Source organism: Lutjanus erythropterus, chromosome 20 (genome assembly GCF_056507025.1).
Source record: "Lutjanus erythropterus isolate fLutEry1 chromosome 20, fLutEry1.hap2, whole genome shotgun sequence".
Taxonomy (NCBI): Eukaryota; Metazoa; Chordata; class Actinopteri; order Lutjaniformes; family Lutjanidae; genus Lutjanus; species Lutjanus erythropterus.
Genome location: NC_139336.1, coordinates 7,578,322 through 7,603,575, shown reverse-complemented (window position 1 = coordinate 7,603,575; position 25,254 = coordinate 7,578,322). Strand labels below are relative to the sequence as shown.

The 25,254-nt window shown below is 39.0% G+C and overlaps 1 protein-coding gene across 1 annotated transcript in view; it reads left to right on the top strand.

Moving 5' to 3' along the window:
* npr2 (natriuretic peptide receptor 2) overlaps positions 1-24,731 on the top strand; it is an 82,496-nt gene extending 57,765 nt beyond the window's left edge. Inside the window, exons 15-22 of the mRNA XM_084745354.1 lie at positions 1,836-2,004; positions 12,014-12,160; positions 13,467-13,590; positions 15,528-15,596; positions 17,198-17,372; positions 20,101-20,199; positions 22,597-22,688; positions 24,145-24,731. Coding sequence (XP_084601480.1) covers positions 1,836-2,004; positions 12,014-12,160; positions 13,467-13,590; positions 15,528-15,596; positions 17,198-17,372; positions 20,101-20,199; positions 22,597-22,688; positions 24,145-24,207 — 938 coding nt within the window. The 3' untranslated portion in view covers positions 24,208-24,731. The remainder of the gene's footprint in view (positions 1-1,835; positions 2,005-12,013; positions 12,161-13,466; positions 13,591-15,527; positions 15,597-17,197; positions 17,373-20,100; positions 20,200-22,596; positions 22,689-24,144) is intronic.
* Positions 24,732-25,254: the final 523 nt, after the last annotated feature.

Sequence of the window (25,254 nt, the reverse complement as noted above, 5' to 3'; positions counted from 1 at the left end):
TAATGAAAATGATATCTTTGAACAACATCCTTTACTGAGAAACATTTTGCTTTGCTTTGTCTCACGGGAAAACTCTAACACTTTATTGTTATGTTTGTAATTAACTAAGACTTAAAGAAAAATCAGAGCTTAATCACTGCTGACACTTTGGCTCTTCAGCTTCCTGCACACATGTTGCGGTTCGACCGATTTCTTCATCTACATTCACCTCCGCTGCTGGTTCTGCTTAGTGACAGCAGGAAAAACTTTAACCTCAAGAGCAATCCAAGATCAGAAGTTCAACTTTTACACACCCAATGTGGATGTTTAAAACCCTCCTGCAGCAACATCCTCCATGCAATGACTTTCATTAGCTTTTTATTCATAGTCACGCTCAGTGCTGATTGTACAAGTGGCTGATACTTATCCATTAACAGGCTGAGAGCAGTGAAAGCCTGCACCTGTTCTCTTGTGTCTGAATGTGTTAAATCCAGACCTGTAATTGGGATATTGTGGTTTAAAGTAATGTTCGAATCTTATAATTACATTCATTGGTCTTTAATGATTATACTAATTACATAGGAGAGGATGTGGTGGAATCGTTTTAGGAAGGATGTCTCTTACAAACTTTTTAAATGGCATGATTAATGGATCAAGGAGGAGAAACCAGCAACAAGAGTTGATCTGCACTGTTGAATATATTCAGGCTCATACAGCAGAAATAGTACATTAGCACAGATACAGAACTATCAGAGGAATATTAGTATTCCTGAAAACAGTCATCGAGGTTTGGAAGTTCAGTTTGTTTAGCCGTCAGAGTGCACCAACTCCTGCATGTAGAAAACAGAGGGAAACTCAGATGCCATTCTGAATTCCCTACATAGAAATCAGTAACACTGCAATGGTATTATGAGATCAGTGAGGAGTTATTAGTTAAATACAAGCCCAGTAAATGTTGTGCAGCTACTAAAGTAGTGTAAATGAGGAAAGGATGTGTTGGTGGTGGCAAGATATCAGAAAGATCTGATAGAAGAAGCTTTTAAAGCCACTGGAAAACTAAATCCATAATATCCTTTTAATTATGTAATTTAGAGTCTTATGTACATAATAGTAAGCACCTCAAAAGTATTATAAACTAGTTTTAATCCAAATTTGAAATATTGCCATTTAAGATATAGTACATTTTCCTGATATTGGGTTTGAAATAGGCGTGATTTTTTGCTGACCCTGTCCACAGCAGCACATTAAGGCTTTAAGGCTCAGCAGAAATAGCACATTAACAGAGATACAGCAAAAGAATATCAATATTCCTGAAAACAGTAATCTAGGTTTGGAAGGTCACTCTGTTTTGTAGTCACTGGGAAATTCAGACACCATACTGAATTGCATAATGAGCTCAGTAAATTGTAAATTGTAAATTGTATTGTGTTATTGTTGGCTAAATATCAAAAAGACCTGAGAGGAGTAGCATTTAATGCTCATCTGAAAAATTTTAAATCACCAAATTTGGACAGTGATATCAATAGAAGAATTGCAGGCAGCGGAAATAACCACTGAGCTGAAATGACACCTCAACAAACTCTCAACAAAAACTGAGCTGGTTTGAGTTTTGTTAACTGCAGTGTATTATTAGGTGTTTCCATTATTTTGGCCACCTCTTGTAGAGACATTTCACACTGCAGTGTGCAGCTGCGTGGAACATCAAGTCCCAATGAACAGAATGAAATGTGAAATGAGTCTGATGATTATAGCATACCACACACACACACACACACACACACATACACACACACACACACACACACACACTACATTTGCCTCTCAGGAACACACGTTTTGTCCTCTGTCCGCTGCAGAGATCGTACAGAAGGTGAGGAACGGTCAGAAGCCGTACTTCAGGCCGACCACAGACAACAGGTGCCACTCGGAGGAGCTGACCATCCTAATGGAGGGCTGCTGGGCCGAGGACCCCGCAGAGAGGCCCGACTTCGGCCACATCAAGATCTATGTGGCCAAACTCAACAAGTGAGCCTCACACTTCACTTCTTTTCACTGATCATGCTTTTCCTTAAAGAGTCACTTAAATAACAGAAACAGTCTCAGAAATTTCAAACACAAATATCTTGGTGAACAATACCCAACTATCTGTGTGGGCTGGAAGTGAGAAAATATTTTTTGTAATTTGGGTAAACTGACCGTTTAAATGGCAGAATTAATTTATGCCAAAACACAAGGAGCTGGAAGCAATCCTGATTAAATTAACATTTTCTACGCTTCCATTCTCGTTTTCAAAGCAGAGATAATTTGACAAATTGAAATCAACGGAGGCCGTTCTTTCCCAGGCTATCAGTATCCTCCCTGCCAAGCTCAACATGCGAACACAGCGTTGAGAACTCGATGTCCCTTTGCCGGCTGCGCAAGCTGATACATTTAAGAGATTCAAAAAGGCAAACAGCAAAGAGAATCATGTTCTGGAAATCACCAAGACAATTTTAGATAAAGGGCTGTTTGTAATTCCTGACAGGCAGCTCGAGACAGGAAGTGCTCTTTCTTGCCTTTCTATCTCTCAGTGTGTGTGTGTGTTTGTGTAAGAAAGGGGAGTGTGTGAGTCCATGTTTCTGGTATTGTTTTCATGATCCCATGAATCATTCATATGCATATTTTGGTTTTATGTTGACGCAGGAAGGGAGGACCGCATGTTTTCCCTTGAGTAGGGCAGCTCTGTCAGAGAGAGTTACTGTATAAGGCATCCCTGCTGATACAAAGTGACACTGAAGCACACACACTTACACACACACTCGGAAATACAAAATTTATAGCACAGTTTTGGATTTGAGCTGATTGGGAAAGTGTACCATACCACTGTGTACAATATAAAAATAGTTCACTCTGTAAAAACAATCACACTGAAGAAATAATACACACTTTAGAAAGATGGTAAAAAAAAAACCCCAGAAGTGTGACCATAAGAGAGAAGTTTACTAGTACTTTACTAGAACAGCACTTGAATTTTACTCAAGCAAGTATTACATAAGAGTAAAACGTATATGAGTATCAAATATAAAATCATTAATATTCAAAGACAGCTCCATGTTAGTTCTTCTCTTCATTAATCTGAAGGACTTCTGGCTCGCATGAGCTGCTGCAGGCCAATCCTCTCCCTCTCTCAGTAAGGTGACTTGAATTTACTGTATTTCATTCACATCACCTACAGTTTATAAGTAAATGAAGTAGTAATTTAGGCCATTGCATGAATCTAAAAGTGGCATTAAACTTAAGTCTTATAAAATGAAAATATTCAAGTCAAACCAGACATGAGCATACGCCCCCATGTACCGAGGCCATACTCCCTTTGCTGCATGTAATTTCCCCACTTTATCTCCCCTTTTCCTGTCATAAATTAAAGATATGAAGTCCCTAAAAATATTTTCTTTTAAAGTTAAGTCACACATGGAAGCTCATTGCATTCACCAACGGAAAAAAGGAGGCTTTATCTCATAATTATTACTTCATTAATGAAATTACCAAAACTGTTCTAAATTTGGCAGCTGCTGTGTTCAAAGCGATAGATAAATTTTACTTGATTTTTATAAACTTTATCTGAAACTTGCAAATAATATAATCTGACAGTCAAACCAGATATAAGATCCTTAGTAAATTTGTGTAATATGAAACTTGGAAGCACCTGTATATGACAGATATATGTAATATCCAACTTATATGAGTTGGGCAACTATCAGTGAAAGTGAAACTTGTTTAAAATATTTAGTTAGAAAATACAAACATGTGGTGTATGTTTGCATGCACCATGCATTAAGACATGCCATTACCGTACCCACACCAAATCCCTTTCCTGTCATAGCCTTATATGGATGATATGGAAAATATAATTTGCCATGCACATTACTTAAAAACAAACATAATGTTTATTTGATTCACACTTAATTCTTGTAATTATTTCCTATGAGAAAAGTGCCCACTGTCAATCATAGTATGAGTCTCAAAAGTCTTATAAGACATACAAGAAACATTTACTTTTCTTTGTCAAAACATCATAGAGCTTTAATAAAATGTTGGAACAAGACATACATACAGTTTGTGTGACATTTCCATATGTATGACGTAGAAAAATACCTATATTTTTTCAGTTCCAAGCACATTAAAAGGTATATTTAAGGGTAAAATGAGGGTTAAGCAGAGTGCCTGAATGAGTGCAGTTTGCAGTTGCCAGAGGTTGAAACGTTCTGCCTGCCAGCTGCAGTTGACCTTCCTGTCCTGTGAGTTGTGACATGGAGATCAAAACACAGGTCATGGTTCATTAAACTGAATGGCAGCTTGGAAGCGTTTTGCTTCTAATGTGGTAATGTTGTGTGGTATCTAGCACAGCTTAAAATTGAATTATACTTGTGTGTCACAGTGTGCGGTGGTCCTGCTGTAGTTGCCTCTGGTAAAGGAAGTGATTTAAAGTCCAGTGCTGCATTTCACCTTTTCATTACCAGCAGACAGTTGTGTTGTGTATGATCAGCCTATCTGCTTTAATAGCATACCTCACAGTTGTTTGCATTCTTCAGTTCACTTTGTGGTATTGAGCGATGACGTCTCGCTGCTGAATAGGACACTATCGCTGTGCAATCAATAGCCAAAGCAATCATGCTGACATTCTGTCATTCACCATAACAGAGAGTGGCAATCACAGTGAGCAGGAGGTGTGCAGTGGAGATGGCCTGTTATTGAAAAGGAGAAAATCACTTCCTTCACCTTGATGTTGTCCTCTTCATCAACAGTTTCTACTGGCATTGGAAATGTGTAGGAGAAAACATTTGAAGCTCAAATGGACCAATCACAGTTCCTCTTGTCGCCACACAATATCTCCAAAGCCACATTTATAAGGTTCTACATGTGAGCTACAGAGGCTGTATATATACAGGTTCATTACCTATGCTGAAGTTTGTCAGCTCTTAATTATAAAGTTCCAGCTTTAGCCATGTGTGATCACAGATTGTCCAGGTATCAAAGTACAGTTCATGAACATCAGTTTTGTACCTGCTGGAACTAGTTAGTTAATATTATATATATATATATATATATATATATATATATATATATATATATATATATATATATATATATATATATATATATATATATATATATGTACCTGAATCGTAGATGCTCTGTCTAGCAACTTTATTGGATGTTTGAACCACCAGATGACTGTGATAGGATGGTATTGTTTTTTTTCTTCTGTGTCAAGTTGTTGGAACTGAAGTGAGCTGAAGTGAACTGGTGGGCTGATTTACACAAAGAGAATCACTGAAAGTACTTTAGGGAGGGTGAGGGTGGTGGGGGTGGTGTCGTTCATGTGTTGGATTGTGGGGCTTTTATAGTCTAGGTGGACTATGGTACCTGCATGTCGTATTTCAGGTCTGCACAAAAAATCCAGAACACAGAAAACATGAACAACATTTTAATGGTCTGACTCTACAATTCAGTACAACATAGTCCTCAGACTTTTCACATGTTTTCAGCAACTATTTTCTAACATGTTGAATGTTTTGAAGAGAAAATCTGAGTTCCCTTTCCACAGACTGTAAATTAAAGGAATTTGCTGTTGGCTTAAATGACCCTCTTTCAATCAGCACAGATAATAAAATAATATTTTATGTGTAGCCAGAGAGTCAAAGAATTGTGTTTGAAACAAGTAATCCATCATGGAGAAAAATCCCTCTCTTTTATATTTTTCGTCCAAGTGCTTCACCATCACCTATTGTAAGCATTAGACGCCCTTTTTGGTGAGTTCAAGGCCACTCTGACATAAGAGAGTTGAGAGTTGGATGCCAAAGACCACTGCATTCATGGGCTACATTGTTGTCAATTTCAAAGCTGCATTTCTTTGTGCAGTCCTTTAGTGTATAGTCACAGCTCAGCCTTGAACCTTGTGGACAAACAATGTCCACATTCAGAGGTGATGACTAGGATACTGTGAATGCATTAAAGGCTTGGTGTTGAGTTGTGGATGCCAGACCATCGTTCTCTAGTTGGATTATTTGAAGTAGGGTTGTTTGAGTTACTTATCCATAGTCAGTGTATTACCTACAGTAGATGGCGGTCGGCATGCCCCCAGTTTGGAAAGGTATCAGGAGTAACAGTGTCGAAGCTAAGCAATGTACTGCTGCTACTGATCAGCAACAAAACTTGAAAAAGTACTTATCAGTATATATCAATACCAGTTTAAATGTAAGACATGTTTAGAATATTTTTACCATTTTACCATTTTTACCATTTTGCTGTCAGACAGTCCTTTCCATGGACTCCTTTGCCAAAAACGGGAAAAACACAGATTACCTCATCATCTACCACTCACTGTGTTGTTGTGTGAATTCTGTGTTTCAAAAGGTTAGTTCAGATTCACTAAAGTCACACAATACAACAAATAAACTAACTGATCAAGGCAGTGGCAGACCAGCTACTTTAAAGGAGCCTGGTTGCTTTGGAAAGAGTAAAACTTGGCTTGTACAACAGCGGTTTCCCATCTGAAAAGGCTGTTTGATGTCAAAGTAACGTGGTGAAAATATTCTAAATATAGTGTACACTTAAACTGTCGATGATTTTTTTAAGGGACTAAAATACTGCTTCTCTAAGCTGGGCTCATGTCGACCAACATCTACTGTAGGTAACACGCTGACTGTGAGTAAGTACTTCATACAACCCCAGTTTGAATAATCCAAACTATCTCTTTAAGATGCAATAATAATCAGCAAACACTGACAACAAGTATAGTAACTGCTCAGAAGATACATATAAAAATTAACTCTCAGTTTGATTGGCAGAAGTGTAAAGTACATGAATCCAAATTGTACGACCCTTTAAAGGAAAAATTCGGCACACATGTGGATGTCCAATCAGTGAGTCAGAGTTTTCCTGCTTAAAGAGCCATGCCTCGGTGTCTACATGTACCAGGATGCATTGCGGTTGAGCTTCTGACACCCATGCCCATGCTATTACTTTGTTTGCCAAAGCATAACATTAGGTGACAAAAATACTTGTCTAGCACGCCCCCTGGCTACCCAGAGGCGGACACTAGAAAGTCAGGCTGATATAGCCTGTAGTTCTTCCTTAACCCCACTGAATACAGGAAGAACAACAGATTTTTCAGAAGTGAACATCAGCACTGACTGGACATCCACTTGAAAAGTGTTTAAGTTCCTTTTAAAGACAAAACCAGCATGACAGCTGTACAACACTTCAGACGCACATGTTGGTTTGGTGAAGAAGCGAACTAAAAACAGGTGGTTTGGTGAATCTCTAAACAGATCTGTGTGCTTGGTGTGTTTTTCCTCTCAGCCTGACCTCTCCTCTGTGAGCTCTCATAGGCCCGGTGATGTATAGCTCTCCATTTGCAGTGGCTTGGAGTAAAGAGCTCTACATGATTGACATCCTCAGAAGCACTCAAGGATGCTCTTGACAGCTGCATGCAAAGCGCCTCCTCATGTGTATGAAGCCCCTCGCCACAGAGGCCTGTGCGTTAATGCACTGTTTGCCGGTTATTTTCATTAGGTAAATGTATGTTGTTGACATGACGTGATGGATTGGCTGTTATTTTTGGTGTGTGTGTGTGTGTGTGTGTGTGAGCTTGGGCTTGAAGGGCGCGGTAAGAAGAGGGGTGTTCAGCAGTAAATGCTTGAACAGACAGGGAGCTGACACACTGGCCATGAATAGCTGACCTCCCCCCGGCCGCGCACATCAAGTCTCGCACTGTTTGCCGTCACAGCTTGTACCGCTAAAAGGATTTATTTCATGTTCTGTTTAGCACTGAAATGCTCCTTTTGACATGTCATGAAATATTTTGTGTTTTTCTGAAACAACCGCCACATCTGTCCACAGATTTGATGTAACTTCCTAGCGCATGTTTAGCCGCTTCGTAAACAAGAAAGCACTCAGAGTACTCATACCGCCGCCAAGGCTAACACAGCCATCTGCATTTGTGTTTTAAATAGTAGAGAATGTTTTTAATTTTTAATCAGCGTCTGGATCCAGTTCTTCATCAAAATACACAGTGATAGACAAGCACACTGACTGGCTGATGACAGACCAGATTTCCTGTCTGAGATTGTACAAGTGACCCAGACTCATGAGATGAGTTATTTAAATTGATTTATATTTACCAAGTTGCTGTTGGGTCAGACAGGTGAAATGCCATCATGTTTAGCAGGATAGTTCAGATTTTATTTGTTTGCGTTTGCTGATTGATGTGTTAGTAATTCTGTGGAAATAAATATGTGATCTCAAACTACAGGGAAAGTGGCGTCTTTAGCCAAAAATCTCTGGATTTTACACCAAAATAAATAATTGTGTATTCAAAGGCACAAAAACACCCAAGGCACTTTTTTAACAATTAAAATGCTTTTATTGTTTTGACATAATCATGTTAGATGTTAAAACAAAGATCAACGCTTCGAAGACTTGATGCCGAAATGTGTCCAAGTTTGTTTTAAAGGGACATTTCACCCCAAAATCAAAAATACATATTTTTCCTCTTACCTTCAGTACTATTTATGCATCTAGATTTTTTTTGTATGACTTGCAGAGTTTTAGAAATATCAGCAGTAGCAGGATGTCTGCCTTCTCTCTAATATAATGGAACTAGATGGCGCTCTCTACGGTCGATATCTCCAAATCTTTGCAACTTGAACCAAGAAAATCTAGATTGATAAATAGCAGTGCAGGCCAGGGAAAAATGTATTTTTGATTGTGGGGTCAACTGTTCCTTTAAGGTCTTTGAAGACTTGACACTGATACACATCAAGACTTCGAAGGCTTGATGCTGAAACCCGCTGGAATTTGTTTTAAGGGCTTTGAAGGCTCGACGCTGAAACATGTCAGAGTTTGTTTTAAAGTCTAAGATGACCACGCTGTAACAATAAAGACATTTGAACTGTTTTAAAAGAGAGCGCCTTGGAGTTTCTTGGATTTTTGTGTACACATATATCTTTATCCAAAGAGGACCTCAAACAAACTCAGCTTGTCTGTAGAACAGTGTCAGATTTTGTGTACCAAATTACATCACCCTTTCCATTTTTCCCTGGGAAATTGTAGGAAATAAAGCGAGCAAACTAGTAAACTCATCCAAATATGTTATGAACAAAATCTTGGTTGAAATTGTTTGGAGGATTCATGAAAAATTCCTTTCAGACTGCGAACGATTGCTGCTGCACAGTGATTCTATATTTTGATCGGGCAGCAGCAGCATGGTGCAACTAGGTGCAAATCTAACGCTGTAACAACAGACTTCCTCTGACTTCATAGCTTCATAAAGCAGACTGTACTGAAGTAGAGGGAAGTGTTTGTATATGACATGATTAATGAAGCTACTTTAGCTAATCACAGTGTTTATCAACCTCTTAGGATGATGTTACTCTTTTCAGGTGATTCATGGCTCCTGGATAGTTTTCCTCAGTGCAAGGTTCTGTGGCCGGCATGGTTACATGGCACAAAGGTTCAAGCATTGTGAACTCAGACGTCAGCAGCAAATAACCTTGAGATATAAGAGCCTTACCGCTGACCTTGGTTTCATAGCTGGTAACTGTATGTGGTCTGAAAGCACCTTTAAGGTTGGAAAATTCAAATAATAAGTGCCTTATAAATGGGCAGATGATGACACCAAAAGTTTATCAGTTGTTCCTTGATCCATGGCCTTCGATCAACAGACAAACAAATGGTAGAGGTAACACAGAAGAACATGATTATTTTGTGTCTGTTTAGCATCACGCTCACCATAGAGATGGTTCTGTTTCCAACGTTACTATTAGTTTGGATGAATGGTGGGAAAATATGGACGTCTGTGATTCTGGGTGCAGTAAACAGAGCACAGCCTGCGTGATTGCATTCAGTGCGGTGATACTCATCACTGTCTTTCATGTCTCCCTCTGATGTTTTGTTCTTTAAACTTAAACAACATGTGGGTGTGTGTAGGATCGGTGACCCACAAGAAACGTGGCAGGGTGCCAGGCATTGATGCTTTTAGCCGCCACGGTGGTGTGGATGACTCACTGTCTTGCTCCATCGGAGTAAATGCGTGTACATGCATGTGTGTGTGTGTGTGTGTGTGTGCGTAAGCATATGAATGTAGGAATCTCCTGAGACACATATTACACAACACATGTATTATATAATTATAAAATATATGTGAAATGTTACGATCACAGCAGTAGAGACGTAAATAGAGACCTTTCGCAGAATGTTTGGAGAGTCTGTATTTCCTCCATGTTGGGAGGCAACAACAGCTGCTGTGCAATCATATGTCAGAGACACTGTGTACAAACAAATAATATACAAAAACAAACAGAAATGTCATTGCAGTTATATGTATTTGTGGTGTTTTTCCTGTTTTACAAGGGCACAGGCAGAGTTGCCAGTGGTCACAGGCAGAGAGAAAGCTACAGCACTCAAAGCCTTTGAATGATTAGATTTTTACCTCAGTCATGAACGCTGCCATTTAACCTCTGCAGCCCCTGTAATTATTACATTAAATTATTAAAGCTGAGAGAGCCAGTGTGTCCCAAACTGCAAATCTGCTCACCTATTAAAGGGGAACTCCAATTTTACAATCAAAGCTCTGTTTACTTGACATGGTTAGTACCACTTAGCCTGTGAAAACGGTTTTATAATGAATGTCTTTTGTGGGTCTGGAGGAGGTTTGTCAAGTCTGAGAAAATAATCCTGATGATGTCATCACTGTTATCTCAGACTGGGCTAGGAGACAGAAAATACTTTAACAGAAAGTAGTGTTAAAATCTGGGAATTTACCAGGTAGGGCAGGTCCCACAAAAAAGATGCTTGTGGTTGCATTATGGGTTCCAGATGTGTGTGAAGACTCATTCATCCAGGTCATGGTTATCCAAGACAGGGTGAATCAAGGGCGACTGTACTCGATTGTTGATCCTTGAAAAGTTTGGCTTCTCATCCAAGGGGCGTCTTCATTTCTAAATGACTGGTAAGGAGTCCCAGGTACTTATCCTCTGTGGGGGCACTACTAAAGTCACCGATATCACTTGGTTTGTTTTGAATGTCCCTTAGATTCCCCGGATCTGGATCATGATTATCAAAGAGCTGAAGTCTTACACCTGCTCTTGGGACATCATCCCCACTAGTCTGTCATTTCTTGTTTTTCATTCAATGTAGTGAATGTTAACACATTTTTACTTCTTCTCTCAAGTGTGCTGATTCCATTGGTAGTTTTTAAATTTTTGGGTTTCACAGGTATCAATTATTAGACTACTTCTGACATTTACAGGATTTGACATTTACAGTATAAACAGTAGTTTCCACCATGAACAGAACAGAAAGATGTTTTATTTTTATTTTTATGCATACAAAAATATGGATTGTTTGTCACTCAGATATGATTGACGGAGCTTATTCATAAAGCAATTACATTTTACATGATGAGTGCAGATAACCAATGACTTAAAGGGGTATATCAACAAAGGGGTATAATAACAACAATTTTTGTGGATATATGTGAAGTCTGATGAATTTGAGTAAGCATTCAAATGTGAAAATGAAAAAAAACCAAAACCTCCAAACAAGAAGAAAGAAGCGAGCTCACCAGATCTCTGTACTCAGCTCCTCATCTTTGCTTTAGGCCAGCCACTACGAGCAAAATACCCTTAAATCTCACATTTTCAGCATTAGAATTGCATTGTGGATGATATAGGCACAGGGTTTTGACAAGGACGATGACTGCATGGAATTAAAAAGAAGATATCTTCTGTTCTGTGTTGTTTTAATCTGACAGTGCCATAGGAGTGCTAAATCAGTGAAGTACTCTTTTATAGGAAAAGATCTCAGCAAAACTTGACTGCAGTATTATTAGGGTTATTATTACGGATAGGAATCATAGACAACACCACTAAAAAAGACCCAGGTTGTATAAAACTTGAATGATCCTATAAATACTGAAGACGTGAGTTCTTCACTGACCAGGGGCTTGTGTGTACAAAACCTAATTGTGCTCTGTTTGTGTTTTCCACAGGGAGGGCAGCACCAGTATTCTTAACAACCTGCTGTCCAGGATGGAGCAGTACGCCAATAACCTGGAGAACCTGGTGGAGGAGCGAACACAAGCCTACCTGGAGGAGAAAAGGAAAGCTGAAAACCTCCTCTATCAAATTTTACCGCAGTAAGAAAAAATTACAATCACTTTTGCACTTTTGTCCCCCCCCCCCCAAAAGCTTAAAACTCCAATTAACCCAGCAAATAGAGTGAGCGTAACCAGACAGTTTGTCAATTGTGTTAAATCCCTGTATTAATTAAAGACTGGAAATCCCTCCCAACACCACATTTTATTAACAGATACACATTTCCCTGTGGTGAGATTTCACTGTAGATGAAAGGGAACAGTGAGAGCTGACAGGCAGACTGCTCATTAAGACAGAACAGACAGACATGATAGTGAGTTTAGCCGTACTTAGATAACACCACAGTAGCAGATCTTTCTCACCCATTATCCTCTTTTCCTGTTGAGGGAACTTGTCTCGTTCAAAGCCATCAGACAGACAGACAGAGCAGGGCCTGAGACAAAGGACAGATGTCATTTCTCACTAGCTGACTTCTGCCACAGTAGTTTTGTCTTTGGTTTTATTTGATTAGAGGAGAGACAATTAATGTGAACACAGCAGAACTGGCAAAGATAAACTGACATCCATTTACATAATTGAACCTGCCAGGCGTTCTGTAGTTGTCCTCCAAGGACACATCTTTTAGTGGGAGTTTTAGTTTACTGAAGAGCTTTAGGGCCAGGCATAAGGGGAAAGAAAAAAAATTGAAATATTAGGAATAAATTTGAAATGTCTAGAATGAAGATGAAATGTCAAGAAAAAAGTCTAAATGTCAAGAATAAGGTTGATGTTGAGGATAAAGTCAGTATATTGACAATAAAGTCAAAATATAATCTATCATCTTATCTAGAATAAAAATGAAATATTGAGAAAAAAGTCAAAATATCAAGAATAAAGTCACAATGTTGAGAATAAAGTGAAAATGTCTTCAATAAATAAAAAACAAGAATAAAGCCAAATTATCAAGAATAAAGTTGAAATATTGATAATAAATGTCAAAATATCAAGAATAAAGTTGAAATATGGAGAATAGAGTCAAAATGTCAAGAATGAAATCCAACCTTCTGTAATAGGGCAAGACACAAGAAAAAAATAAATCATGAGGAGGACATTTTTTTCTTTTCATTTTGAAAATTAAGTGGAAATGTTGAGAATAAAAAAGTCAACATTCTCAACATTTCCACTTTATTATCATAATTTGCAATAAAAAAACCATCTTCATCTCATTTCTCCCCCTCCCCTGGCACTTATACTCTTCCGTATGAATTAAATCAGGATGTCAACAAAACAGTGTCTTACTGACTGCATTATTTTACTTTTTAAGATTGTTGTTTTTGCTTCTTTGACATTTTTTCTGTCTGCATGCAGTTCAGTAGCAGAGCAGCTGAAACGTGGGGAGACGGTGCAGGCAGAAGCATTCGACAGCGTCACCATTTACTTCAGCGACATTGTGGGCTTCACGTCCATGTCTGCAGAGAGTACACCGCTACAGGTACGCAGAAATCAAGCCACTGCAATCCTCTCATGAACGATTCCCACTCTGCAACTCGCTGTTTCGATCTGATTTGAACTGACAAATTCCCCTTTTCTGACTTTCCTCAACATCTACTGTACCAAGCTCATCTAATCTTTTAAAAATCACTATTCGTGATGACACTCACAGTGAATCCTCTTTCTCTGTTCATGCATGAAAGTGCTCACCAGCATCAGGTCTCTACCTACAGTGTGTCTCATAGTTCCCACAGTGTGTGTTCCCACACACGGGCTGCAACTCAAAATAGTACAGTTGTTAGATGGAAGAGTGTGTTGACGCAGAGTTGAGTCACATTATGCCACCACATATCTCCCTCTCACTAGAATGCCAAAGGGAGGTTTCTAGACCAAATGCATTATCATGTCACATCCCTGCGGAGGGTCTGAAGAGTTGATGGACAATCTGACACCTTCACATGGAGGGGGACCACCACAAGAACAGACACTTACAACTTCAAAAATTAAATGGCTACTTACTATGACTATGTTGTGAAATGAAAAAAAGCAACACTGTCCAGTCTGTAACATGTCAATATTTCATAAGCAGTTCAACTTGGACATCGGCAGTTACAAGGTTTAATAGCAAAGAGTTTGATCTTTTAAAATATATCTTCCCAGGATAATTGAAGTGTAATATGATTTTATCCCAGTTCTCAGAAATGAGTGTTAAGAATGATGTGATTTAAAATCACATGCCAAAAAACAGAGGAGGTGGAGGAGGTGACGTCCTCCAACTGTTCCTGTCAGGCTGCATACAGGCCCAAAATCCTCCAACCCCCCCCCTCCAGTGGAAATATACATGTGGTTCCACCATCAGTCAGCCAGTCAGTCAACACTTCACCATGTGCTGACCTGTAATTGTAGTGGCCCTCCTTGTGCACTCGGTAGCCGTTTTGAAAATGGTGAAGTGCATTAGTGATTGTCAGCATATGAAGGATGTCATCTCAGTGTAGACTTCACAGTATAATGCAGTTAGGTGCTTCTTTCACCCTGGAAAAATATATATTTTCCCCTGGCCTGTAGTGCTTTTTATCCATCTAGATAGTTTTGGTGTGAGTTGCAGAGTTTTGGAGATATCAGCCATAGAGATGTCTGCGTTCTCTCAATATAATGGGACTAAATTGGCTTGGCTCAAAGTGCCAAGAAATACATTTGAAAAATTCAAAACCAATGTCTCTTTCCAAAAACCATGACCTGGTTACTGAAGATACTCAATCATCTGATTGACAGCAGTTTCTCATTCTGTGTTTTGAGTTTGGGGACAGGGTAGCCATTTAGTCCACATTTGAATCACTGATTTTGCCTGTAAAAGTTCAGTATGGAAAAAACGATCTAAAGTTTCTCACAGTTCTGATCCCTGTCCATCACAGTTTAAATGTTCTCATTCACTTAACGCTGCTCACTCACAAGTGCAGCACAAAATGTCCTGACCACTGTAGATGAAGACTGGGCTGGCTTTTATTTTAGGTGCAGATGCAGTTATGAAAAATGAACATTTAAAGATGACAACTAAATAATAAATTGGTCTTAAAATAAACATCCAACCTCTGACATTACAACTATTACGCCCAACACTTTGGTAAATTACAGATTGTGTTTGCAATATTCCATCTGTGGATTTGATTTATAACCCTGTAAATGTATTTGTCAGTGAGCCTCAGCAGGCAATCGTCCAGTGACAGACAAACACAGATAATGTGGGAGAGTGTGAGGTTTTGCAGACACACTGGCCTCCATGTTGGATTTAAAGACTTTAAGACTGTTGATTTAAGCCACAGTTCTTTCCGTTGACATCCAGACTTTAAGCTAAATATTTTCACTACTTATCTACTTAGGTTTTGCAGAATTGTAGCTTTACTTTAGTCATATAGTTAAAACTTCTCTGTCTTTTTACAGGTTGTCACATTGCTCAATGATCTGTATACCTGTTTTGATGCCATCATCGATAACTTTGATGTATACAAGGTAAGTCAGGATGATCAGTGTGAATAATTACAATAATAGATTTTAAAGGGGTAGTTCTGATTTTTTGAATTGTGGTTGTGTGAGGTACTTATCCATAGTCAGTGTATTACCTACAGTGGCTGGTATGCTCCCAGTTTTGGGGAAGCAGCAGGATTACCAGAAGCTGGACAATTACTGTACGGCTATGGTAAGGTTCAGCAGCAAAAACATATTTTAGCCACCTAAAACAAACACTGTTAGTTTAAGTGTACATTATATTTAAAATGTTGTTACTAGATAAGGTAAAGAAAATGGAATGGCTGTTATATTCAAGGATTTAAGGATTCAGGGACATTTATTATCACTATACAACACAGGTTTCTACAGGGAGATTAGAGTTGTAGTTCATAATACACACAAAATACAACACAGATGATTATTTAAATTCAGAATGGAATTGTACGAAAATAGAAAACAAAATAAATACACATGTATACACCCAGGAAATAATTTTGTAGTGCATTTTTTGAATTTGTGTCAGGTTGAATGTAAACAGCAGCAGCAGGGTGGTCGATATCTTCACATAAAAAGTTCGATATCTGGGAAATGTGCTTCATCAACTCTGACTGTGATTGTGCATGAAACATCATCGACATAAACATAGTAAACACGCAGTCCTCTTCCCCTCGTCCTGCCCGAGTCATGGGTGTTGCGCCCTATCAGCTCAGAGTGCAATCTGCCTCTCAGGTGCAACGGCCTGATCCAGGATGCTTTGGAGCAGGTCTCGCTGTATGGGCAGAACAGTGTCTGGTTTCTCGTTGCTTGGCCAGCTTGAGTCACGTTTCATTTTCCTGACCGGATACTATCCAGGAGCAGCCTGAAGTCTTACCCAATCTCCTCCTCTCCTCCTGAGGTGGTCAGCCGTGGGACTGCATCCAGCTACCTGACATTTGTTGATTATCCAAGTTTCCACTGTTCTTTAATCCAAACCCATTGTGACTACGAGTGTAGTCACTGTAACCAAACTGCACTGGCAAAATCAGTAATTTTGCCAAACTGGTCTACCACTGCCTTGATTATTATTAGTCAGTTATTATTGCGTGACTTCTGTGTTTCAGAAAGTTCATTTGGATTCACAGAAGTGGAGTGTGGTTGATATAGAGACAACAATATTTGGCTTAAGTAACAGTGGTCTCCCATCTGGAAAAGGCTGTCTGTAGGCAAGGTCAAGTCATTGAAGTATTCTAAATATAGTCTACACTTAGACTGATATTGATTTTTTTAAGGTGGTCCCTTTTTTAAGTGGCAAAAATGTGTTTTGCTGCTGACCCTGTCCACAGCAGTTCATTGCTTCTCCTAACTGGGGACGTATCGGTGTCCATCTGCTGTAGGTAATACAATATGTGTAAGTACCTCACACAACCCTACTTCAAATAATCTGAGCTATCCTCTTAATGCAAGAATGATGTATAAGAAATGTGCAACTCAAATATTTGAGATCATGCATTTTATAGCTTGATGCTTTGAGTAGGAATCAACAACAACAGTCTCGTTACGTATTGGTGCATTTAAGAATCCTCGGCAAAATAAAAAACACAAAATTGTCTGAATTTGTCCCTCAGGTGGAGACCATCGGCGACGCCTACATGGTGGTGTCGGGGCTGCCTGTGCGGAATGGAAAACTGCACGCCAGAGAGATCGCAGGGATGTCACTGGCGTTGTTAGAGCAGGTCAAAACATTCAAGATCCGACACAGACCCAACGACCAGCTGAGACTCAGGATAGGTATACACACAGGTGAGTGTGAACCCTCAGCCTGATCAGAAACTGTGGGCACCAAGGTCTCAGATTCAGTCTCTCAGAATGTCTGTCATCCGTCCTGCCAAGATGTCCTTGACCAAAGCACTGATGAGTCAACACTATCATTTATTTTCTTATAGATGCAGGGAATTTCACACACAGTGCGTTTCAATAGCAGCGTGATAATGTTAGTTTATTTCTCCCACTAACAAAAGATGTAGTTGCTAGGAGCAGCAAACGCAACAATCAAAAAAGTCAATTTAAAAGTCCACTTACAACAACGTGTGCAGCTGCATCGATCTCATCTGTGCTTGTCCCCATTTTTGAGGCTATGTTGCTATTTTATATTGATCTAGCCATTTTTCTCCTTCTGGCAGAGCAAGATGACTATCTCATTCTTACTCCTGCTTTGTGTCTATCAGCAACTGATTGACTTCTGGTGGGAACACAGTCGGTAATAAGCACAACACCAGACCTTTTTGAATCGTTGAACTAATCCCAAGATGACAGGCAGTCATTCACAGGTCTGAACCAGGCTACTTGAATATTGTTATTATGAGAACTTATTTAGTCCTGGCTTGGTCACAAGGAAGTACAAGCCCTTTTTACACAGAGATCACCCAATACTGCTGCAACAAAGGCTTGTCATTATGCCGCCTTTGCTTTATTACACTGGACAAAATAATGCTGCTATAACACTGCTAGCAGACCAGTGTGCAAAACAACAATGTTGAGTTGTTGTTTTGCACACAAGGAGAATAGATAATCTTTGAATTTCTAACACAAGGATTTTTTGTGTTTTCCTGCGAGAAGGGATTTCTCTCCTGTCTGAATGTTTGTGTCTGCTGGTCTCTCTTGCTCTTTATTTAGACACAGCTGACAGATTAGTGAAATAAGTACGTAATTTGAAAAACTCAGAAATGGCACTGAATGTCCTGCTGGCTCACTTTTTTATATAGACATAAATTCAGACCTGTTACTAGCTCCGGTGCTAGCTCAAAGGTGGAACAGTTATGCCCCCCCATTGCTTCTTTGTACCTTTGACTGCGCATACATATAAAAATAAAAAAGACAGCTCCCCAAAAATGAAGGAAAAACATCTTGATCGTCCGCTGGTGGCTGGCTGCAGTATAAGTCTTAAAACCTGCCCCCTCCATCTTAGCAGATGAGAGCCTTTTTGGTGCTTTCCGTCCAATAAAATTACTCAGCCTGATCTGTCTTCTTTTACTGTTTGGATTCAGAAGTCTAATCAGCCACACAGAAATCTCATAATCAATCATAGTAATGTCAGAGCGCCTCTATAGCTCAGTTGGTAGAGCGTACACTCCTCCTCTTCCTCTGCAGCGGCTGCCGGTTTGATTTGCTGCGTGTCACCCCCCCTCTCTCTACTCCTTTTCCTGTCTTATCTTCAGCTGTCCCTATCAAAATATAGGCAAAAGCCCCAAAAATAATCTTTATAATTATAGTAATGTCACATTTACCGTAACTGGTAAATGATTCTACATGTTTAGTGTGTCTGAGGGCAATAAACCCCAACTCTTCTTCTCCCTGTTCATCACCGTGACTAATAGTTACTGGATTTGAACTTGGTGAATCATAAATAGATGGTTCGACTGTATGTAATTAAGTGGGGCACTGGATTACAGTGACAGTGTCTACATATGAGGATTCTGTAAAACTGTCAAATCCCCAGAGTCTTTTCCCGGTAAATCCTCCACGTGCTAAGCTGTGTTTCCACCCAAAGTACCAGAACTTTTAGCCCCAGGAACAACTTTTCAATGAAATAAAGGGGTCATTTCACCTGTTGTTGTCGCTGTTTCTACTGCATTCTAAAGACCTGCAAAGATTAGGCAAATTACTCTGTTAATGTACAAAAATTACAGCTGTTTTTACACTTCATTTTGCACATGATTATGCAGCAGTTTCGTTGTTAGGCCATCTACTTTCTTCTGTAACTCCATATTGATCTGCACACTAGGCAGAAAAAAAACTGGTTTGTGGCTGCAGATTTTTAAAACTGGTAACTGAAATAAAATGCTATGAGTAATTGACCAATCTAATGTGTGCAGCACTGTGAGCTCCACCCCCAAAATTCCTATATTTTTGGGAAGTACTATCCCCTTAGCAGGGACTTTTTGGGGGTTAAGTAATGTCCTCGGAAATTAAACTAGACCCTGACCTCTGCAGTGGAAACACAATGAGTTCCTCCTTCCTCTTGTCCCTGGAAAAAGTTCCAGTGGTAGGAGAGCAGGATTTATTGCAGGACTGTTATATTAGCCTTTATTAGCTTTAGCTAGGTGTATCTGATAAATTGGCAGCTGAGTGCAGAACAAGTGTAGAGCACTTGTGATTTGTAACTTCCCACCTCCGGGTACCGACACACTGACTGGACATAAACACTCCGGATGTTTCATCTTGATCTGTCTGCAGCATTTAATCTGACGTATGCTCCTGACACAGTATTTAGTCTGTACTGGCTCATGGCAGCAGTGTTTATGTTCTTATCCAGACACTTGACATGCAACAGAAATGGTCCAGTGTGCGTAGGCTGGTACTTAGCATTGTCAGAGTAATTTAAAGCATTCAGTGCACAATATTAATTCACTAACACCTCTGTTGTCCTATTTAAAAACATTTTCACAATGACAGCAGCTTCTAGCATGCCAGATATATATATTTTTTTGTCTGCTGTAAAATGTGACTATATTTGATTTGTGTTTTATAGGTCCAGTCTGTGCCGGCGTGGTCGGTTTGAAAATGCCCAGATACTGTTTGTTTGGAGATACTGTCAACACAGCATCTCGAATGGAGTCCAACGGAGAGGGTGAGTGTCACTGTCAGTTTATGTTCTATTTTTTGACCCCTGTGCCTGCTGGATTTTATATCAGATGTCTCTGCACAGATCTGGATTTTCAACAGGAAGGAAGATGTTTCATACCAGTGCCCTCTTCTCTTTCCCTTAAAGTGTTTTTTTTTTCCTTTACTTTCATGAATCGATGGTCTACCATGTACCTAATGACAGTTCAGGTTCATAATAATTTCATCTGCACATGCAGAAATGGGCAGTATTTCAGTTACATGTGTTTAAAATACATATTTAATTACCTTTGAGTATTGTGTAATTTGTATTTTGCTGTGCATTTGTAACAAAATACTTGAAATACTTATTTGCATATTTAAAAGACTTAAAATACATTTGTTTAATATGCCATTTTATTCTCATTTGTATCCTCTGGTTTACTCCATAGAAAAACAAACTGTACAATTAGCCCAATCACAGTCTTTGGCTAAACACAAGTGAATCATATTTCCTGGTTAGTAATGCTATCTTTAGCAGATATCTCTGCAACACAGTACATACATGTCTTTGACATAACGTCAAAACTGTTTCTTCAAATTTTGTTGATAATTTTTTGCTAATTTTTAAATGCTTTAAACTAAAATTCTTGCATATTTCTTAAGGTCAGACCCATATTAAGTCTACTAAATACCTACAGTGTCATAATATCAGTCAGTACAGAATGTATTTTTTGCATTTTCAAATTACAAATTTCTCATAGCAGTATTGCATTTCATTTGAAATACATTTGATGCACATGTATTTATTATTGGTTACAAGATACTTCCTGATGTATTTGTGCCTCTCTGAGCATGTGACACATGGTTTACACACAGGGTTTAAACCTAAAGCAGCTAAAGAGGTTATTCCTGCTTTTTTCTTTCTGTCAGTCTACCCTATCCTGTCTGTGGCTCTCAGTTCTGAGCCCCGTCCTACTGAAGAGTCACTCATTTCCACAAGTACAGAAGTCTTTAACAAATGTTACTCAAATCTTAACTGCAAAGGCTCATACACACCTTTAGTTTCTTGTAGACAGGTGCGCAGGAGGAAACATCTATAGGCAAGAGAGGAGACAGCTTCTGCACGGTCTTTTACATGCAATAAACTTTATTAGAGATACAATATTTCTGTATTTGGACCTTCAGCAGGTAAAACTCTTTTTCTCTTTTGCCATCAGTTTTACCTGATGAAAGTCTAAGGACCTAAATATTGTATCTCTGATCAAGTTTATTGTACGTAAAAGGATAACAAATGTTACTTTAACTACAAAGTGTATTTGTTGGGACCTATTTTCAGCTGCAGATTTATACTAATTTGGTGCTCTAGTGAGTATAAACACTAGCAGGATGGTAGGTGTGATTAAGTCATTATAAAATACAGTGTGTGTGTTCAAAACAGTGTGGCTCACTGTGGTGTTTTAACAGTTTTTGGACAAGTGTACTGTGGCACAGAGGACAAAGATATATTAGGCTTTGATACACAGACTGTCACTGACTGATGTATCCTCTGACTGTGTTTGGTGTAAAGGTGGTAAGTTTAACTGAGAATGAGACATTTTAACTATGATTAACTGGATGAATTGTCAGTTCAAGTATTTTTTGATTATACAGTTGTTTAGTAATATGGACCTTGGGAAGAGTAGTTGTTGCCAAGGTAACAGTTTTTTGCCAGTCTTTTCTCATTGAGTTTTACACATTAGATGTAAACAAACATTTCCAAGGTAAAAATTAATCTGATCCCAATAAAGAGTAAAGAAGCATTTATCTGAGCAGTTCATTAAATCTTCAGTCCACAGAAGCTCCTCTGTGATTCTGTCTTTAATGAAAAGTCATTTTTCTACCTCTGCTAAATGAAACATTTTATATGTCTGATTTCAGGGCTGAATATGAGACATATTGACCTGCTGAGTCAAATCCTTTCTACACTGACATTTCTGTTCTTAACTGGCACCGACAGGAACTAGTGTTATGAAACTGTGGTTGGATATTTTGCGAGCGAATCATCGGATGTATTGATTAACTACTGAGTCGCTTCCTGTATTGTGCCTCCACTGGTAAATAATTGATAGCACTTACAGCTAGGGGCCCTTAGCCAGCGATAAACTGAGCTGCCTGAAGCCTCACAGGCAGGAATCACATCTCACATCTCTGCACTGTGTGCATTAATTGGACAAAACAGTACAGATTTTCATCACCGTTAGCATTTCAGCTGCTGGCGTCTGACGGGACTGAATGCATCGGCTCGTCTTGCTGCTCAGTTTCCTCCTCTGCTGTTCGTCCTGAAGATAAAAGCAGCGTAGTGGTAATTTAAATATTGTTGGATTGTCACTCACAGTGTGAAAATGCTCAGTCTGTTCTGTTGTGGTCTTGATGTGTTTTGCAGCCTTAAAGATCCACGTTTCCTCGGCCACCAAAGAAGTGCTGGATGAGTTTGGCTACTTTGATCTCCAGTTACGAGGAGATGTAGAAATGAAGGTAAGAACCCCTCCTGTGCTTTTTCAAAATTGATTGAAACACCAGAAAAAGAGCAAGCATTGCAGTAAGAAAGGCTGCCCCGCTTGTGTTTGTGACCGCTAAATAAAAACATCCGTCTGTACAACTCATTTGGCCTCAAACAGAAAATTCTGCCAACAGGGTGAAATACTGACATTTGTTGCTGTGCAGTTTGCCTTGTTTCAGATATGTTCTGGAAATGATGGAAAGTTCATTTGTACAGAGAAATAGAGGAAAATTTCACTATGTTTCACATGGATGTCCAGACAGTGTTGATGGTAAATGTAGTCAAATAAAGCAATAAATTACTCAGTGCTGCGATACTGACCAAGAAAGTGGACTTCTTTTTGCAGCAATAGTACACAGTTTTCTTGGTCAACATTACACAAACTGAGAAATGCTTTACTGCAATTGACTACATTTACTATCAACACTGTTTCAACATTCACATGAAAAGCATTGAACATTAAAGGACCAGTACGTAGGATTTAGTGGCATCTAGTCGTGAGGTTGTAGATTGCAACCAACTGAATGCTGCTCATCTCACTCTCCTCTTCCAAGTATGTGAGAGAAATTATGGTGGCCACAAATCTTATGTGAATGACTGTATCTACAACCAGTGTTTGGTTTGTCCATTCCGGGCTACTGTAGAAACATGATGCCTGCTTTAGATATGAATGTCTTACACTAAGGTAACAAAAGCACAAGGATTCTTATTTTCAGGCAATTATACACTAATGAAAACATACTTATGACTATTATATTCTATTTCTGCCATATTCTGGCTCTAAATCTTACACACTGGACCTTTAATACTAGACACATTTTAAATTGTAAACATCCTGCTGTATAATGCATCTGCCAGGCACATCGCAAATTGGTAAGCCTTTAATGTTCAAATAATTGAAGAACCTAATGCTGCTTTGTGCACTGGGCTGCAGCTACAGATTACTGGTGGTGTCATGTCTTTTATTATTATTTAAATGAATCAATTAATTGTTTAGTCTATATGATCCAGCCTGCAGCTACCATTGAGGACACTGGTGATGTAGTATGTGTCAGTGTTCCTGGGAATCTTGGGATTTTAATAATTTAACATTTATATTATATTATGCAATTACAGACATGAAACACATGGATGTTAAAAGTCTGAAAGTCTGAAAAGTCATGTTTATCATGTGGACAAGGGAAACAAGGTTTTCACTTGACTTGACAGTGTTATTTTGTTGACTTTTTAAAATGAACAGTATGGTGATGTGGTTCATTTCCCTCTGATTATGTGTAATGCTTCACTTGTGAATAAAGGTGGAGGTGTAAGCTGAGCCGCAGTAACCATCAGGGTCACCCTTAAACGAAGGGCAGCCTAATAGAGGATATCACCCCCCACCCCCATGCTTCATCTCCATTGATGAACCTATTGATTTCTGTGTTTTTCCAGGGCAAAGGCAAAATGAGAACGTATTGGCTTCTTGGGGAGAAGACTGATGTGTATGTTATCTGAGAGGCCTGCTGATAATGGCAGCAGCAGTGGAGACGACAGCAGAAGCTCCGGTGGCCGAGCCACTACTTTATTTGTTCTAGAATAAGTCCTTATTGGTGATTTCCGTGCAGAGGAAAACAGAACGACAACATATGACAAAAACAGAGGGAATTCCAGGTATATTTATTACCTGCATACTGTAACTGCAAAAAAAGAAAAGAAAAAAAAAAATAGAAAAAATATTGTAAAAGTTGTTTTTTGTATGAAGAACCTTTCTGTCCTAAGAGTGAGTACTTTTCACTGATAAATTCTTATTTTTTGTGCTTTCTATATTAAGATTTGTATAATGTGTTTGGAAGTCAATGATGTATTAATATTTCCTTGAAACATCCATCGAGGTTTGGAGGCACAGCGTTACAATTGATGTCACTGCAGGGGTTCAGCAGCCGTGTTACACAGTACAAGATAATATGTATATATGTATATCCAAGATACTGTAAGATATTTTGTTCAATAAACTGAGTAAAACACTCTTTTTCCATTGATGGACCAGGCTGTTTTTATGCTTGTGTTGTTAGTTATTGATGTTTACTTCCATAATGGGTGTTACATGAGAAAGGCACAAACAAGCCCTAATCAATCTGTTCTTTATGCACTAAAGGGATAGTTCAGATTATTTGAAATGAGGTTGTATGAGGTACTTATCTATAGTCAGTGTATTACCTACAGTAGATGGTTGTTGACACACCCCTAGGTTGAAGAGGCAGCAGGAGTACTGGTGTAGGAAGCTATGCAATGTACTGCTGTGGACAGGGCCAGCAGCAAAACAGTTCAGTCTCCTAAAAAACATCAGTTTAAGTGTGTTATATTTATCGTATTTTCACTGCTTTACCTTGTTGTCAGACAGACTTTTCCAACTAAACACCACTGTTAAGCCAAATATTACTCTCTCCAAACCAACCAGATTGCACTCGCAAAATCAGCAATTTTACCTCACAGAACAGGGGAGTTGCTGGGACACCAGTGCCTCGACTGGTTCGTGTGTTTGTGTCATTGTGTGACTTCAGC